Here is a 20390-nt window from a genome sequence, read left to right on the forward strand (position 1 = left end):
ATTAGTTAACTGGTAACGTAAAAAACGGACAGTGTTCATGGCACATAAATGGACCTACAGTAATAGTTAGTGTTGCAGAAGCTAATGATGCTTTAAGCAAAACTGGAAAAACATGAATACCATGCAGTTTTACTGAACTCACCTGACAGAGGTGTAAAACCATTCTCTAGGAGCAGAGATGCATGCACAAAAGTAAGAATATGATTGCAAGTAATAGACTTTAACAAAATAAAAATATACCACTAAACTTCAAAATGACAGAAAATGGACAACATGATGAGATTAGTGGGATGAAATACTTTTTCTGTGTCTCACCTCTCTCTTTGCCAACAGCACATTAGGAACAATGTGTGGCAGGCAGCGGCCCAGCATTAACATAACACTTTTCTCACTGTCTGCAATCCGAGACACCTAGAAAACCAACGAATTAATAAATGATGACAGTGGAGAACTTCTGTGCATGACGGTACTTAAAGCTCATGCTTTAGACCCTACCACCTCTGCTCCAAACACACACCCCAAATTTAACTTATGATGATGATAACGAGAACAATTGTGTTCCCAAACAGGACAAACATTTCTGCAGGCCAGAAAAGGATTTAAAACACCATTAGGAAGCAAGGGTGAAGTCAGAGAGGCCTACTAGGCTTCAGTTCTAGGAACAAGTAGGGATAACACAGGACTAGGGCAGTGTTTTTCTTTTCATGGTTTTTCTTTTGTTCTTGAAAAGATGCCTACCAAGTTACAATCCTTGCCTAAGGCAATAGTTTGTATAATGAAGCTGCATGCAAGGGGAGGCCCAAGAAGGCTGACCCAGTCTTATAATAAGGATTGCCAGAATTGTATCCGAACAAACCATCCTCTGGCTCTTTCATATTCTCAATGACATTGTGGGACAGAGGTCCAAGACAGGCCAAGTGTAATCAACCGCAAAACACCCAGAAAGGGAGGAGTGAGTATAAAGACAGGAGAAAAAAATAATAAAATACCCACTCAAGAGGAGCCTGCAACAATTAAAAAGCACTTGAACAAGACTAATCTGAGAGCTAACAAACTCAGCAATCACAGACGACCACTCCTAATGAATAAAAATAATGGAGTAATCTAAAAATAACTGAAATATAAACAATATGTAAACTTTAATTGGTTTTCTGAATTATACCAGAGAGGCATATATGTCAGTAGACACAACAAATTAAAAATTGACTGCAAAAGGTCACTTTAACACTAAACAAAGCTTTAATCCAAAGAACAGAAAAAATCAATTACCTTCCTTAAAATTTTAGGAACTGTTTCTTACAGCATTATTTTAAATAATAGATTTGTATCTGAAATAGTCTTGTCACAGCTGTTTTTGGATGAGATACTGAGAAGAAAAACTGAATGTTTTAAGAAAGTTGCAAGAATATCTGGTATAATTTACCTCTGATCCTAAACGACTATCTGCTGACATTCGACAAAAAGAGAGTAGTGCTTGGTGGAAAGCAGGAGACAATTTCCTAGAAGAAAATATTGAATGAAAAGAAGACAACACCAGTTACCCTTCTCATTTAAGGAGATAGTAAGTTGCATGTCATAACTCCCATTTCTGCATTAATCCTACCCCACAAATGTTAACTGGATTTCTCAGCCATCAATGACTTGAAGGACACTTCACTGGAGAATTATACAAGGGGAAAAAAATCAGCAATAATGGCTGATCTTAACATAGCTTGATGTCATGTGAATGAAAAGTAACAGTGGATACAAAGGTTGACCGGGTATGTTGCTGAAAGGAATTAAAGTTTTGCAGATCTCTATAACAATAAAGATAAACTTTAATGCTAGAAACCTATATTAAAAAAAGGAAAATTAAAGATAAATGAAGAAAAAGGCTCATTCAAAATTCATGGTATATATTAAAGAAAGTATTTTTTTGTAATTGAAAACATTAGCCTATTTATGTTTAATAAAGGAGGCTAAAACATTTCTATTTCCAACACTGGTCTCTATGTAGTATTCATAATTCATAAAATTATGACTAAGAGTTGTACTTTATGTGCTCAATCTACAGAAAAGGGTTAACACCAGAAGGTACATAATACAAGTTATTTAGGACACACCACAAAGTTGTACTCAGTAATTTCTGTGATTACAGAGTTAGAGTAGTGTGCTAAAGCTTGAGCCTGTTCGCTCAGTTATGTTCCTCTCCCACATTCTTTCAATGGAGGGGGCCATACACCATCCAATCGCCCAACCCAGAAACCACAAATCACCCTTTATCCTTCCCTTCCTTTTAACTCCAAATCTAATCAATCTTTTACCTTCTAACTATCTTGCAAATCTATCCACTTCTTTCTAATACAGGATAGGTCTTAATCATTTCTTACTTGTATTCTTCCAACAGATACTAATAGTCTCCTATTCTCCAGTCTTGCTACCCTCTGATTACCTTACCTAGAGGACTCTTTCTAAAACTTAGATACCATCATGTCCCAACTCTCTAAAATGAGTTAACATGGCTTATATGACTTAGTCTTCACTTAATTCTCCAACTTCATCTCTTGTCATTCTTCTTGCTTGCACTGTTTGCGTAAACCTTACTAAATGTATGGTGTTCTCCTTGCACATGCCATTCTCCCTTAGTGGAACACTCTTCCTCCTACCTCTTTGCCTGGTTAACTCTTACTTAGTTACTAAGTCTCAGGTTGGATAACACTTTTTCCCTGAAACCTTTACTGCTCTGATGACTAGGTTAAGCGCCCTGATTGTTCCCGAAGCAAGTTGAACTTCTCTTGTATTACTACTTTCATACTTTATTATAATCATCTGATTGTCAGTCTCTCTCATACTGTAAGGTCTATGACTGAGGGATTACCATATGTTTTGCTTGCTATTATATTCCCCGTTAACACTGCCAGGCACATAGTTAAGAACTATAAAAATTAGTTGAACAAATTTAACAATCATCCTTCTTCAGAGAATGCCTTTACAGTACTGAAGGAGATACATGGAAGTACTCCTAAACACTAAAGAACTACTACAAATGCCATTACTGTTGAGTATCATAAGATTTTTACTACTATATCTTATACATAATAGAATAAATGCACCTTGAGGAGTGGGCCATGTTTATTTCAACTGTGTAACCTCCATAATACCTAAGGAAAAAATATACCTAGTAGGCACACGAAAAGTTGTGGCTCATGAGTGGAAAGCTTTGCTTTAAAAAAAAAAATCAAGGGGTTGGCTCTGTAATGTAGTGGTTCAGTTTGGCACACTCTGCTTCGGTGGCCTGGGTAAGCAGGTTTGAATCCCAGGTGCAGACCTAACACCAGTTGTTGGCTATGCTGTGGTGGCGACCCACATGGAGGAAGACTGGCACAGATGCTAGCTCAATGTTAATCTTCCTTAAGCAAAAAAAGAGGAAGATTGGCAACAGATGTTAGCTCAGGGCTAATCTTCCTCAGCACAAAAAAAAGGAAGAAAAAAAATCAAATACTTTTCACTAATACTAGGTATCTGTAAGTCTAAAACAAATTAGCCATGCTTTACTATTATATCCCAACAGCGGGTATCACATCTTTCTATTTAACAGGAAGAAGCATGACTTTGTGGCTCAGAATATACCATAGCATATTTGTGAGGATTAAGTAAGTTAGTATACATAAAGCATTTAGAACTGTGCCTGACATATAAAAACAGCTCAGTAAATATTCCTTTCTTAAAATTACTTTTTCACATTACAACCTAAAAAATTTTTAATTATATTTTGTCTCCTCCACTAGAAACATGATCACGAAGGGCAGGGAGCATGCTTTTGCCATCTGAGTACAATCACTGTGACAAAACTAAATAAATGAAGTGAGAAAATATTAACGAATCAGTATTAGTAATAGGAAGCAGTTACAAAAAAAAGGACTAGGAGCAAACACTATTCCTCTGTTTAGCATAGGCAACTATGCAGAACCAAAATCTTCTACTGAGTCAGATAATGATGGAAGAACAGAAGAAAAGCTTTTAAAAAGCACTGGGTAAAAGTATTTACAGCAACAAAGAATGTACATATTATTTATGGGTTTAAGCACTTGGCTAAGATAGAATCTACCCCATTTATGGTTTATTCCCCTTTAATGTAATTTAACTTAGTAATTACTTTGTGATTTTTTTTGGTGACATGTACTTTTCTACATGTTAAGTTCATGACAAACATAAAAATTCATACATCTGATCCGCAAAACAAGAACTGAAGCTCTTCCTGTTTGACAATGTACTAAATAGCTGAAAAACGCATTTCAAAACATAGGATGCATACTAACCTGTTGGGTTTATCAAAATGGACTGTGTTTTTACTTGATGGAGAAGAAGATGGCATTCCTTCTCTTTCTCTCCTGGGGAAAGAATTTGGGAAATTCTCTTTAGGAATAGTGGAATCAACTTCATCTGATTTTGAAAGATGGATATCCTTGTTTTGTCCCTTGTCTGAACTATTTGTAACTGGATTCTGTTCACTGTCTTCAGAGTCTTTGTGGGAAGACTGATCCAAAGAAGGTTGAACAGAGTCACAAATTGCTGAGATGGCAAAGTGTTCATTTTTGAGGAAGTTCATTTCACTATAGAAAAAAAGAGAAGTTATCAGAGAACTGTATTTTTTAAAATTTTGGCAATAGCCTAAACCTCATAACGGGTTTAATGCTTTAAGAGTGTAACATATTAATAGAAAATGGTTTGGCAACTGATTAATCTTTTCTGTACCATATACTCTCAAGTTCCATATACCTAAAAGGGTAGTGAGAAACTCTTACCAATAAAATATAAAAATGGCCTTACAAACTCTGCTTTGGATTAGCACTTAACTTTCTTTTCTTCATTTGCAAAATGGGGATAATTCCATCTAACTCACAGGATTATTATAAGAATTAAATGAAATAATGAATGGGAAATATGTACAACACCAATGTGAAGGAGTTATTTTATTAATACTGACACAACTCAGAAGTAAAAAACTATCTTACTTCTTGGTTATATGATTGACATAATTGATTCTATGATTATTACATAGACTTAATAACTTTTTTGGGGAAAAAGGACATATTAAATATATAAAGCAATTATAAGACATTCAGAAACATCAGAATATGAAAAATTAATTCTTATAACTGAAATGTTATTTTATATATTTATATAATCTGCCAGTTTATTCCAAAACATTAAGAGGTTTTTTAGAAATGATGATTAAATACTAACCTTTCAAGTCTTCTGATTTGCTCCATCAAAGACCACTTCTCACTATTTAATAAACTAATTTTATCTTCTAATTTTTGTACTAGCAAGGAGTTCTAAAATCAAAACAGGAAAAAAACAGAAACTCAAGATCTCATAGTGTGCTTTTACATCGTTTAAACACATTTTGCGGACTTGACTAGTTAATTAATATCTCTCACTTGTACAGTCTGAGAAGCTTCAAGGGTTGGAGGAAGGTTGCCTAAAATTGGTGTAAGAGCCTCTAACTCATCTTCTTCTACTCCACTGGCTACATCCACAAGATCTTTCCCAGTCACTTGATGATTTCCAAAATCTCGGTAGAGTTGCAATAAGTCTGGAGGTTTTGGAATGTTTAATCCTACATCATCCCATAGTTCAAAATCCTAAAAGATAAAAAAAGTAATATAAAAAAAAATCTATGAGGCAATTTTACCCTGCATTTTTGAGATTCATTTTATTTCTTATTGCTGATATCCTGAAAACCCAACATAACCATAACTTTGTTGTAATGTCAAAGTGTATGTTCCAAGTGAGTAAACGTCACTCTTAAGCTTACTTTACATCTTCCACTGTCCAATATTATTCTTGTAAACCTCCTGATAATCTAGGGAAATAGGCTTAACTGTCTTAAGATGTCAACATGATGCACATACAATCTTTTTATTAAATCTCTCACAAGTCTAAGCTCAACTTTAAAGTTTGTGTTAACTCTCAAGCTTGTAAAATACGCTTAAATATTTGCCTGAAGTCACAGAACATGTCTAGATTAAGAAAGTCTTAGTTCGTAAGTTTTACCTATTATTTACAAGTAAACTAACTGATAGCATTAATTTTGTTTTTCCTTTATTATTCCAACCTGTATTTAGTGTAATCTCTGGTGGGTAAGCAAGCAACTTAATCTGCTTGCCTTCTTGCTGTAGCTATTTGAATCTAATTTATATTAGTAAAAATGCTTCTAGCAATTTTCAGAATCCAAATAGCTGCTCTTCGATTTGTTGTGTATGAAACATTCTCTTGAGTTCAATCTAATACAATTTTACTATCAAAGTACAAAAAGGCACGGCACCTCAAGCATTCTATGGGCAAAGATTTTCTGAAGAGGCTTACAGAGTTCCAGAGTAATCAATCACATGCAAATACAGTGTCTCTAACACTCTTTCTTCCTCCAATATAGGAGAATTTAGCACTAATTTGATATCTTATAACTTATTTATGAAACCCTCTTTGAGAAACTATGCCATGTTCATTTGAATGTTCTAAATGTGATACTCTTAATCCTTTGAGGGTTTATTTGAATAATGGGAATAGCTATTTTTGAGGGTTAAATCTTAGGCAGATATAAGATAGGTATTAAAGTGGGGGCTTTGGAGAAAATCAGACCCAAGTATGAATTTCACAACTGCCTCCACTTATTACTGTTAAAAATTAATCTGAAAGTTAAACAGGTCATCAGTAAAATGGGTATAATACTTACCTCTTAGGGTTTTTGTAAGGATAAAATAAAATGTCTATTAAGGCCTTAACACAGTGCTCAGCCTACAAGAACTAAACAAATTTAAGCTTTTAAAAAAAATACAAAATGAGTATTATACATATTATTCAAATGCCCATTGATCCATATATATTCATTCAGTATTTATCATATATCTACCCTGTGCTTAGAAGCAGGGATAAAATATTGTCACTATTAAGGGGCTCTCACAGTTAAAGAGCAGGGACATAAAGAAATAGGTAGAATCTAAATGACTGAAGAACTATCAAGAATTCAGAGAAAGGAGTCAATTTCTGTCTCGAGGTAGGGGGTAAGAAAGTTTCTGGGGGCCGGCCCCGTGGCCGAGTGGTTAAGTCCATGTGCTCTGCTTCGGCACCCCAGGGTTTCACCGGTTCAGATCCTGGGCATGGACATGGCACCGCTGGTCAGGCCACGTTGAGGCGGCGTCCCACATGCCACAACTAGAAGGTCTCACAACTAAAAATACACAACTATGTACCAGGGGGCTTTAGGGAGAAAAAGGAAAAATAAAATCTTAAAAAAAAAAAAAAGAAAGTTTCTGAAAGGTGATGACCTGTGCGCTCTCTTGGAAAAGGTTTAGGTATTTACAAGGCACACAGCAATGAGAGGATAGGGGAACTAATTATTTCAGAGACAAGGGGAAGAATGAGCAAAAACACAAAGCTCTGAAGGAGCCAGATATGTTCAGGGAGATGCAAACCCTTCGGTTTGGCATGATTATAATGAATATGCAAAAGATAATGTTGGAGAGGCAGGTAGAACGATAAGCTAAAAAGAAAGTTGAGGGTGCTTACAAATTTGGAATTGTTAAGGAAGAATTAGAGCAGAAGGCAGGAGAGATGACTGATGTGAGAGATTAGGAAAGTGGGGATATTAACATGGTGAAAAAAAGAGATGCACTAGGAGTAAGAAAGGGACAAAGTCTGGAGTGTGGCAGTCCTTAGGAGCATGCTTATTTCCTATAGCAGACTGTAGAGCAATGATGCTGGGAGCCAGGGAGCTCTTGGTATTAGATTATGGTTCCAGTACCAACTGTAAAAAACACTATTCTCTCTGCATGAAATTTACTTTGCATTTTGTCAGAAATCAAAAGATATCTAAATGTAAGTCAATCTCTTGACTCGTTATCATGGTCCATTGATCTACTTGTCTATCTCTGCGCTGATAAAACAGCATCTTGACTACAATATCTTGAAGTCAGGTAGTTTAAGTTCCCCGACTTTGCTCTTCTTTATTAAAGTTGTTTTGGTTATACTAGGTTCTTTCCATTTCTGTATGAACTTTAGAATAAACTAATTAATCTCTACAAAAATGCTGGTGAGATTTTGATTGGGATTGCATTGAAAATACAAATCAATTTGGGGAAACTGACACTTTGACAACATTGAGTCTTCTGATCTATGAGCACAATCTCTCTCTCTATTTATGTCTTCTTTAGGTTCTCTCAGTATGTATAATAGTTCAGTATACAAGCATTTATCAGATTTATCCCTAAGTACTTCCTGTTTTCTGATACTTTTGTAAACGGTATTTTTAAAATTTTGATTTCTAATTGTTGCTAGCATACAGAAATACAATTGATCTTTTTACTGATCTTGTATCCTACAACCTTGCTAAAATCACTTATTAGTTTTAGTATCTTTTTTGGATAGTCCATACAATTTTTTATATAAGTATCTATCATGTCATCAATGAATAAAGACAGTTTTATTTTTTCCTTTCCAAAATGTGTGCCCTTTCTTTCTTTTTCTTGCCTTGTATTGGCTAGAATCTTCAGTATGAGGTTCCATAGAAGTAGTGAGAGCAGACATCCTTTGTTCTTCATCTTCCACCATTAAGGTGATGTTAGTGATAGGTTTTCTGTAAATGTCTTTTATGAGGTTGAGGACATTCCTCTCTAGTCCCAGTTTCTTTAAAGTTTTTATGGGTAATGGATATTCATTCTGCATCTTCTGAGATGATAATACAATTTTTTTTCTCTTTTAGTTTCTTATTATGGTGAATTATAATGACTGATTTTTGGATATTAAATCAAACTTGCACTACGTGGATAACCATTCGGTCATAATGTATTAGCCTTTTTACATATTGTTGGATTTGATATAGTAAAATGTTATGTAGAATTGCCGCATCTATATTTATGAGGGAAATGAGCCTGTAATTAGTTTTGCTTATAATGTTTTTCATGTAAGACTTATGCTGGTCTCATAGAAATGAGTCTAGAAGTATTCTCCTCTCTTCCATTTCTAGAAGAGTTTGTGGAGAAGTGGTATTACTTTTTCATTAAATGTTTGGTAGCATTCACAAGTAAAGCCATCGAGACCTGGAGTTTTCCTTGTGGGAAGGTTTTTAAGCACAAATTCAATTTCTTCAATAAATAAAGTGTTCTGGTCTGGGCCCATGGCCGAGCGGTTAAGTGTGCACACTCCGCTTTGGTGGCCCAGGGTTTCACAGGTTCGGATCCTGGCACCGACCTAGCACTGCTCATCAAGCCATGCTGAGGTGCCATCCCACATCGCAGAGTCAGAAGGACCTACAACTAGAATATACAACTATGTACTGGGGGGCTTTGGGAAGAAGGAAAAAAAAAAAGGAAGATTGGCAACTGCTTTGGCAGTTGTCTTCTTTCAAGTAAAGCTGTTCATAAAATTCCCTTTTTATCCTTCTAATATAAGTAAAATCTGTAGTGCTGTAACTTTGCTCATTCCAGATTCTGATAATTTGCTTCTCTTCCCTTTTTCCTAATCAGTCAGGCTAGATGTTTATCAATTTTACTGATTCCAAAAATCAATTTTTTGTTTTATGGATTTTTCGCTATTGTTTTCTGTTGCCTGTATCACTAATTTATGCTGTCATCTTTAGTCTTCCTTTCTTCTGCTTACTTTGGGCTTTGTTTACTTTTCTTTTTCTAGTTTCTTAAGGTAGAAGCTGATTTCATGGATTTGAAACCTCTCCTTTCTATTATAAACATTCAGGGCTATAAATTTCACTCTAAGTACTGCTTTAGCTACATCCTGCACATTTTGATAGGTTTTGTTTTCATCTTCATTCAGTTCAAAATACTTTATAATTTCCCTTTTGATTTCTTCTTTAACTTATGTATTATTTGGAAATACCTGATTATAAATATTTAAGGATTTTCCATCTATCTTTGTTACTGACTCATCATTTAATTTTATTGTCATCAGAGAACACACTTTATATTACTTAAATCCTCTTAAATATTAAGACTTGCTTTACCACCCATAATATGGTCTATCTTGGTAGGTGACTCATATGTACTTGAAAATATGTATCTGGCCTACTAAAGGATGGAGTGTCTTATAAATTTTACTTATGTCAAGTTTGTTGACGGCATAGCACACATATTCTATATCCTAACTGATTTTCTATTACCTTGTTCTATCAATTATCGACAGCCAGCTTGAAATCTCTGGTAATCTGCCTTTTAATTGGGAAGGATAGAGCATTTACATTTAAATGGCTACGATTTAAATCTACCATCTTGCTATCATTTTCTTTGTGTCCCACATATTCTTTGTTCCTCCTTTCTTCTTTTTCTGCCTTCATTTTGGCTTCTCAGTGTTTCTCACATATTCACCATTTTTCCTATTCATTGTTTAATCATTAACCTAAATTTGTGATTTAGGTTAATCATAAGACATGCTTTTCCTAAAATATAATCATGGTAAAGTATAGCATTTATGTTAGGTAAATATTAGTTTAACTGTCTTTTATATAGTTCAATAAAACTATCATTTAATAAAAAATAATTATATAGTTTATTAATTTTACTACATTTAGTTTTTGCCAAATATATTACAATAACTGAGGGAGTAATTGAACTATCTCCCTATAGAACTTTTATTTTAGCTAAATGATCTATGGGATATTTTATGGACCAATGGAATATACCTGACTCAAAATGATGGCCTCCTGATTTCTTCGTAATAAACTCTTTGGTACTTACTTCCCTAAGGGCAAGATTCAAACTGATCCATTAGCATTAAGATGTCAAAACATTCCAGAGTTGGGAGATAACTCTAAAACAAGCCACCATGTCTTTGCTCAGAAGATTTTATCAGGAAAATAATGAGGTTCTAAAACTAGCTCCTATTCAGACAGATACACCTTATATTCTGACTCTCATTCAAAATATTCTCTCAATTGTTGTTATCTATTTATCATTTTAATTATTATAGTGCTATTGAGGAGGTTCTTAAACTGGTTTATAAATATACATTAATCTGTACTATCAACTAAATGTTTTAAAGTAAAAACAACCCCCACATTTTATAAATACATGTGAATATGAGTAGATTATATTGTTACTGGGAGTTGTAAAAAGCTACCTGGAAAGAATGAGAAGTCCTCATGTAGAAAAATAAATCTATGAGCCAACAGAATATTAGACTGAGTAGGCCAGTAAAGGTGTTTGGTAACTAGCCTTATAGAACTTTACGGATAATTTTTTAAAAAATGAAAGAAACTGGATAAAAGAGAAAATAAGTCAATTATAAGTTAAAAAGAAAATAAATCATTGTTATAAATAAAGAAAAAAAACCTGTACCTGATCATCATTTTCATCGGAAAAGGTTATTGATGTAAGCTTGTAGTTATTCTTCAATAAAAATTCGTTGACTAAGAAGTTTAGAGCTCTCTTTTCAAGAGGTTTGATTGGCTCCTGGAGGCAAAATAAAAGGCAGATACAATACCATAAGTTTTCTTCCTTCAATACTTGTGCTATCATTTTATGTGGAAGGTGTTTTTAGATCTGTCACTCACCCACCTGAATTTCAGGACTTGATTTGTAATTTTTTCGTTCCTGTAAAGGAACTTCGTGTTCTGATGAAAGAAAATATAAATAATATTTTACTATTTTACATTTGAAAATATCTCAGCTACTTCTACATTGTCAAAGTAGAAAAAGGCTCAAAAAAGTTTTATGTACACCACCTGCAGCCTTTGTCAGGTTGGCTCGGAGGGCCTGAATGGTCTCCTTGGCTTTCCGTAGTTCAAACTCCAGGACTGGACAGGGATTTGGAATAAACACACACAGGCATCCAACCAAGAAAAGGGAAACAAAAATAAAAAATAAAAAGCAAGGATGGGTATGAAAAAAAAATACAGTTTGTATTGAAAACAGAAAGCATGCAATCTTTATGAACTTGTGAACGCATGCAGCAGAGTTGATTTGCAAGCAAACTGGTGAATGTTTTCCATAGTTTTGGGAATTCAGGGGACTAATGATCAAATGTTCTAGCTGTCTGACAAGGAAGAGCACTATTTAAAAGTAAAATCTATGGCAGACTTTCATTTAGGTAAATAAAAATATTAGGTAAATAAAAATATTAGTAATCTGGGTGCTTCTGCTTCACTCAGTCTAGGTAAGAAAATGCAATGGAATGTTTTCAGGTGACATAATTTTAGGGGAAAAGATAAAAATTAGATGAAGTTCAAGCAAATATACTTAAAGAAAACCCTAGGATTAAAAAAAGGTATTTAAAATGCATTATCCAGAATAATGTTATGAATCAATATACAGAAATGTTAGTAAATATATCCCTTCCTTAAAAGGTTGAAGGAATATAGTTTAAATATTTAACAAATATTGAGATGCCTATAAATTTTTCTACAAACAAGTGTAAGTTTTCTAGAAACAAACATAGATATGTTAAGCACTTATCTAAAAAACAGTTCTTAGAGTTTCATCTTAGGCTTCATTTAAAGTCAAAGGGTAAAAATAGTTTGTCTTTTAATTTCTAATTAAGATCATTCTAAAGTAAATAATTGTGTACAATTCTAAAAGTGTAGTTAGCTAAGGATACTAAGTAAAATCAAGTAGAATTTCAAAGTTTCTGATAACTCTTCAAATAGATATTTGCTCATGTTAAGAGGTATTAAAAGATTTTTCCCTGTTACCACCGAGTCTGATTGTAAGATAAACATGAATACTAAGCAAACATTTTAATAAGCTCTTTAAAATGTTTCATTATGAGCAAGATTTCACTATAATGTGTTAACTAGAAATTTTCTTTAAAATATGTAAATACTGCTCTGAAGAAAAACCAAGCTTAGATGTGAAAAAAAGAAAGCCATTTTCATGAAGTAAAGCTCTGGGAAAACTAAGTGATCTTTGTCACAACCAGATTTTAGAAAATTATATTATTTAAACAGTTCTGAAAAAACTAGCAAATTAAAAAATTTAAAGATGCAATTTTTTCCTGATTGACTAACAAACAGAAAAAAAGAAGATGGCAAATGAGATGCTATCAGAGACAAGAAAGCTATAAAAATATATGGAAAAATTAGGATTCACTCAGTTTGCATATTTTCATTAAAAACTTCAGATGTAACTGAAGCACATCTAGCACACGAAGGCCCATTATTTTGATGCACAGAATTTCACTGCAGCAACATGGAAGCACAACTGAAAATTAGATGACGTACGTTACAATTTCCTTTTTGGTAGTCAGCAATGCTGATCTGCAAACATTTCTGTGCAACAAAGTTAAAACATTTTCCCTAATACTTGACACTGCTGGAAACTCCTTAGAGTTTGTGTTTAAAGTCAAACTGCACACATTTAGTGTGTCAGGGAAATAGAGAATGGGATTACTGTTTTTTCTAAATTTCAAAACTCTAGGTAACTGATTTTGATTTAAAAATACTTAACTATACCTTAAGGAAAATGAGTATACACATTATATTTCACATCACTTACAATTTACTAAGACATATTACAGAACAATTGCAGATCAGAAATGCCCTGCACCAGAATGACAGAAAAATGAAAAAAATAAATGGAAAAAAAAAACTGGTTAAAACACAAACTGAAAAACTCAAATTCAACTGGTGAAAGTTTAGGTAACCAAGAGGAAAACACTGAATGATAAAGGCACAGAAAGCCAGAAAAACCCATGTCAGACGGCAAGAATTTATATTTTTATGCACATCTACATAGACATTGCCAAATGTCATTAAAAGTAACCAATGCTTTGAAAAGACAATGCTTATCAAAATGAATTCACTCTGCTGCATGTTTCTTAATATACAATATAGACTTTAAAAGACAAAGGCAAATCTTTGAAGCTATATTACATCTCTATAAAGGTACAGTATGATCAAGTAATTGCAGTTACATGAGAAAGTGTCAGAGAGAGGTCTGAACAGCTATATTACACATATATAAATTTGTTGTTTCTTTACTAAAAAATATTGGATTAAAGTTCAAAATTAATTATTCTGTAGTGAGATACATTGTACCAAACTCCAAATATTTTTCAAATATTGTAATTCTTCATAAAAATGTTTGAAGATGTGTATGTTTTTAAAAAATATTGTAGGAATCAACTACCAACCTGTTCACTTCATTAAGCCAACCCTCAACTAGCCGAACCGTGCTGAAAGGAATTTTACTGAAACTAAAGTAATAACTGCAAAGATGGAGGTGAATTCTAATATTGCATATTACAATCTTATAAAAATAATTAATGATTAAGTCAGTATAAGCAACTTTAGATTAGCTGAAACACTTATTTCCCAACCAGGGTTGGATAATACCGGTATTACATCAGAGGTACTTGAGTGCCTAAAGATCATGTTGTGGTTATGACTTGGGGGATGTACAAGTGACTATGTGGGGACACCAAAGGTGAAGTGTTAAATTTCAAAGCAGAAAAAAATATCAATCCTTTGTGCTCCAATTCAATATATACCAATATTATCTTGAAATATTGCTAGTCTGAGTTCATTTTGGCATGAAACTGAAAAATATTATTTTGGAAAATCTTTCCCATAACACTGATCAGAGTCAAGTATTTTTTCATTGCCATTCCTGTTCTCTATGCAAGAGTTCAAACCAACAGGGCTGAGTCAAGGACTTTGCCATCTCATAGTAGACATGAAATTGTCTTCTTTCAAGTCAGACTTTCCTGGATTTTTTTTCTGAATAAAAGGTGATTTGACTTCATAATAAAATATCACTTCTCTGTCTTTAATACTTATTTTATTATCCCATGAACAGTTCTAGGAAAAGGAAAAATTGTCTTAAGAATATGAGTTAGAATAAAAATCTAAAATTTTTCTAAATTTTCCTAAAATAATACAAAAATCCTAAGGCAGGACCATCACCACCCCTCCTAGGTTTAGAGAATCTCCCTGCCTATTATATACTTAAGAAAGGTATAATACCGTCAGACATGACTTAGCAGACAGTGAGAAATAAATGAGTGGAAGCAAGATGCCATCTCCATAGACTGCAGACATTTAGTTTTCTGTATACATCTTAGGGGGAAAAATAGTCCTCTTCCCCAAGGCTTAAAAGAAAAAAATTCTTCCTATTACTATTCCTCCTGCTCAGGTTCTCTTACAGATTCCTCTATCACTTATCGCAAAGTTGGTGTTTCTCAGGGTGTCATCCTTGGCCCTTTTTGAAAATTACTCTACATACTCCACTGGGATGATATTCACTCTTATGGTTTTACCTAACACAAGTACCCTGATGATTCAGGAATCTTTAAACCTTTTCCTCAAGATACAGACCTACCTAATTATCTTTTGGATGTGCCCACTTGGAATGTCTCATAAGTTTTGAATTCAATCCTATCTAAATGAATTTCATCATCTTCCTCTCAAATCTGCTCTCCCTCCTCTTCCTGCAGTCTCTCTCCATTAAGGGCACCACAATCTACCCAGGTGCCCAAACAGGAAACCTGGAGATTACTCTTCACTTGTCCTTTGTGCTTACTCCCACATTAATTAAATGTCCAAGACATATTGATGCCTACCCTTGAGTAACCCCCTAAATTACCATTCATCTCAATTGCCTCTGCAATTGTCCTAGTTCAGACCTTTACGACTTATATAAATTACAACACCCTACAACCATATTAACAGCTTATTGCCTTTAAAGTCTTGTTAGAGCATCTATCCTATTTGAAGTCATAAAAAATCATAAATAAGACTTACATAAGGTTCAAAATAAGAAAAACAAAAAGTACTGCTAATAGGAGGTACGGATATCTTGTACTAGGGGAAAAAATATAGTAAGAAGAGAAATAGTCTTATTTAATCCTGGTAAGGTGGATATGCATGCTGCAGGACAATAGCTAAGGAATGAGAGGGCTACTGATGCTGCTTCTCACCCAGGGGAAATGGACAAGTTATCCCACAGGCAAGAATCTCACTATCATTTTAGAATGCCTATTAGATTATGTAAGCTTTATAAAGGCTTCATATGTCTATCTTCTTGATTATTGTGCCCCTCAACAGCATAACAAGTTGAATATAGAGTAAGCACTCAACAAATATTTGTTGAATGAATGGGCATTCCAATACTTCATGCCATATGTAATAAATCTGAAACATTACTGATATTACCATCATTCAGGAGTGTCTTTCCCTGCAAGTTAGAAAGCACAGTTTTTGTAGTTCTCTAGATCCCAACAGAAAAGTTCAGGCGTGAACTAGAGAAGTAATACAGTAACAGGCAGACATATGAGAACAAACAAAATAAGAGACTCTGATGCTAACAGATGGATCATGTGAACCTGAGACAGGGATATAGGTGGTTGGAAAATTAACAAGGTCCTTATCACTGTTTCCAAAGTACTGAACGTTTATTTGTATTATAGATATAGACATGTTTCAGTACAAATTTCTTGACTTTATTTCATGTTTCTATACCTAGTGCCAAACATAGTACCTGACACAAAGCAGCTACTCAAAATGCCTAAAATAAATTAAAGAATGGCAATCCCAATACCTAGAATATAGATGTCCTTTGCTATCTTTGAGAAAACCTGAAAAAGTAAGAGGTATACTGTATATTCACCAAGTAACACTAGCTATGTTTAATAACATACAGAAAGCCTTTTACTAACAAGTCAGTTAGATTAAGCTCATTTTGATTTGATGTCTACTACTCCTTAAATCATTTTTAGGTGAAAATTTACACTTTTAAATTTGGAAATGGAAAATATTTAAAATGAAAAGCTTTTACAATTTTACCTCTTTTAAAAGAAAATGGCTATGTTGAAATAGTCTTGTATGGGAAGGCAAGAGTCTGCTATCCACGTGAATGTACAGATGGGTCAAAGCTACAGCCTGGTACTAAAAGATAAATTGTGGGCTATGGAATAATAACCTATGTGTTCACATCCTGATCTTGCTCCTTACCATATGGAGGTTACTGGGCAAATTTCTCTATCTTTGTAAGGTTTAGTTTTCTTATCTATAAAATAAGGATATTATGACCCAGTATGTAGGATTATTAAGATTAAATAAAATATTTTATATCAAGTACCCAGCACACTGCCTGGCACAGAGCAGGTGCTCAATAAACATTTGTTCATTTAGAAATCTCTTCCTCTGAAGGAATACCTGCACAGACTTGAAAAAATCAGATTTTTAAATTTAGGGAAAAGATAGTAAGAATGATATGGAAAACAAATGTCCTATCTATTTGTCTCATAAACAGCAAAGGCTGATTAAAGTTTGGAGCAGATCCTACATTTGTGTGGTGGCACAATGGACTCAATTATCTGTGTTATCTATTATCTCCTTCTGCCCAAGACTGGTATAGGAAAATAATAGAGATTTTTGTTCTTTCTCAGTGAGGTTTACGTGTGATCCAATGATAGGTTACAGGATAATTATCTTTCCTGGATTACTGGTCTTTTGACAACCTTTTAAGTTACCACCAATGGTTAGCAAGGAGTCAAAAATCTTTGTGGAAACGGGAACTGTGATTAATTGAAACTTTTTTGTAAAGTTTCACCCACATATCACACATTTGGTTCTATAACAGTCTATAGTACAACAGCACTAAAAATCTGAAAGCTATTCTCTTGGAATGACATATGTTTTTCCTCCCTTATTCAATGAAGGTGAAAGACAGCATTGTACAGTACAATTAACAGTGTACAGTAATACATTTTATTTTATCTGAATTATTTTATATCCCCAAACTTAGAGTATAATCTTTACATTAAACATGTAAGATCAAAACCATCATGTATTTAAAACATTTTACTCTTAGTTATGATTAGTTATAACATTTTGCTTTTATACCTACAATGTTTCTCCAAATGAAAAATACTAAAATACCTAAATAATGAGAATAATTATGAACCTCTTAAATTTGACTAAATCTAAAATTTAGCCTTTCAAATGGAAATTAAAGAAAGGAAATAATTATGTGGCCAATTTCTGGGTAGGAGTTATTTTCTCATATGTAACCATTTGGACAATAATACCAAAACTAGGTATATTTGGTTAATCTCCAATAAACTAAAATACCATGTATTTAATATACAACATATATATGTAACATAATGCTACTTAAATGATATAATTAGTAGGATAAATCAGTCCTAAAATTATTCAAATAATTTCCAATTGATTTGCTAATTTTTAGACATTACTGATGTGATTAGCTGTTTTCATACAGCTGTCAATAAATAATGCTTATGACTAAATCATGATTTGATATGGGAGCCACATTCAACTCTTTCAGGGACTTACCCATTCAATTGATATTGTTATTGTTTACATTGCTGAATCCTCTCTTTGCTTCTGCTGAACCAAAAACAGTTACATCATTTTTCTTCTAACTCATGTAATACTGTCTGAGATTTTTAAATATTCGGTATCTCTATTCTTGAGCAATGAATCAAAATCATATAGTGGAATGTAATTTTCATTTAGGTCAAATCTCATCCTTCCTGTTAAGAGGTAGCATATGGTACAGTGAATTGTGGGCTCTGTTGCTGGGCTATCTGCATTTGAATCCCAGCTCTGACACTGAAGTCTTACATAATTCCTCTAAGTGCCTCAGTTTCCTGAAGAAGTGAGGATGATGATAATTCTATAACTCAATGAGTTAATGCACATTTAGAACTTTTTTACAATGGGGCAAGTGCTATATAAGAATTAGCATTCACTTTTATTCATAAGACCACGACAGGTAAACATTTGGTAGGTTTTAACAAACTTGCCTCAGTAAAAGGAAGAAAAATTCAACAGGGTGGGTCAACAGATGAACTCACATTATCAGTGTTCCCTGACCCCATATTGCCCCCACAGGCTCCACCTGTCCCATGTAGCATCCGTCTTGTTCTAGGAGTGCCCACCATTCTGGTAGAGATGAAAATTCCTAACTGATCTCTCTGCTTTCCCTACCTCTCTCAGAGCCAATGTTCTAGGAAAACTACAATTCCTACAAGGCACTCAAGAATGACTTCAATGACAGATAGCCACAGCCTTGAGGTACCAGAAAGGTACTAGACATTTGACACTTAAGGAACTAGGGCTGCTACTGATAAATTCCAGGGTGGACCCTCAGCATAATCCAACTGGCCTCATTTGATGTAGGCAGAACACAGTGGGTACAAATTGGTCTTCTGAAGTCCCTACAGATCCAATGGTGATGTCTAGAAGGCAGGACTGGTGGGAGGGTGGGGAGGGGATGGAGACTGGAATGAGAAGCAAGCAACTAGAAAGGATGTTGGTCTTCTTATTGGAATGGACAAGGTCCTAGAGCAGCCTGCTGTACCAAGCATCAACCTTTTATTTTCTGGATTATAGGAAAGTCAGGAGAAGTTTCTGGAGAGATGCCACAATGGCTAAGGAGCACCCAAGGAACTCAAGACAAAGTTTTATTTGCCAACGAGCATGGAAGTATTTCAACCAATTTTTAACAATCCGTAGAGCTGTATTGGTATACAACACCTGAACATCAGCACTGGTTTGGACAATCAAAGGACTGAGGAGGCCAAGGTCTCACTAACTCTGTACTAAACCATGGCTAACTTAAACCTGTTTTATACCAGTTTTATAACTACATGATTGTAAACTGTTGGCTACAAGCAGAACTCAGCAAATTGTACGTGTGTATAACCAGAAACTTACAGCACCACTGGAAGAGGAAGTTAGGGGTTGGGATATTCCCTGCAGCCAATAAATTAGTAACATAACTTTGTATAATGACTATATAATTATATTCACATACCAAATTGTAGAAGGAAGAGAATTCCTTAAATCATTTTACTATTTCTGGAATGTCAAAGAATCCAAATCTGTCTTTATAATCTTACTCACCTGCCACTCTCTCATCTGTTTCCCTGTTACCATCATCTGAATATCTTGCAAAGTCTAAAGAATCAAGGGTACTGATGCTCCCAGCTCTATCTGTAATAAAGAGAAAAATAAAATAATTAAATAGATTTTTACTTAACTGTCAATATAAGGGACTGGAAATTAATTACCTATGATTATTTCCAGCTAATAAAACTATGATTCTAAAATCTAGGAATTCTATTAAAACAATAAACTAAGGTAAAAATGCTCACATAAATTAAACTACTTTAAAATAACTCAAGCTTCCCTGCCCAAATCTCTGGCTAACTCTTGAACAATGCATGCACAGGGCATATTGCAACCAGCCTCGCTAAAGACAGACAAAAACTGGAATGACTTTTGAGTTGCTGCCTAAGAGTCTGCAGATTGAGTCCAACAAGGTAATTTTCTAGTAAAAAAATTAAAACAAGCAACACTGTTTGAAAAAATAGCACAGAATCCTGTCTCTACAATATATTCCACACATTGTCTACCATACAGCCCAAAATTACTT

At 34.1% G+C, this 20390-nt stretch overlaps 1 protein-coding gene across 15 annotated transcripts in view; it reads right to left on the minus strand.

Annotated features, from left to right (window-relative positions):
* RELCH (RAB11 binding and LisH domain, coiled-coil and HEAT repeat containing) overlaps positions 1–20390 on the minus strand; it is a 121474-nt gene that overhangs the window by 76673 nt on the left and 24411 nt on the right. For 8 of the 15 annotated variants that reach the window (XR_011504379.1, XR_011504378.1, XM_070512914.1 and 5 more), the window contains 9 exons: positions 19859–19948; positions 11714–11785; positions 11547–11602; positions 11328–11441; positions 5424–5627; positions 5227–5318; positions 4299–4592; positions 1424–1499; positions 316–411 (listed from right to left, as the gene is read on the minus strand). Coding sequence is in view for 13 of the 15 variants with exons in the window: in XM_070512914.1 (XP_070369015.1) it covers positions 316–411; positions 1424–1499; positions 4299–4592; positions 5227–5318; positions 5424–5627; positions 11328–11441; positions 11547–11602; positions 11714–11785; positions 19859–19948 (1094 nt within the window). In the remaining 2 variants the exon portion in view is untranslated. Of the gene's footprint in view, positions 1–142; positions 167–315; positions 412–1423; positions 1500–4298; positions 4593–5226; positions 5319–5423; positions 5628–11327; positions 11442–11546; positions 11603–11713; positions 11786–19858; positions 19949–20390 lie in introns of all 15 variants that reach the window. The other 7 variants (XM_070512913.1, XM_070512908.1, XM_070512907.1 and 4 more) reach the window with 3 other exon arrangements.

The sequence above is a fragment of the Equus asinus genome, chromosome 7 (genome assembly GCF_041296235.1).
Source record: "Equus asinus isolate D_3611 breed Donkey chromosome 7, EquAss-T2T_v2, whole genome shotgun sequence".
In the NCBI taxonomy this organism is placed as follows: Eukaryota; Metazoa; Chordata; class Mammalia; order Perissodactyla; family Equidae; genus Equus; species Equus asinus.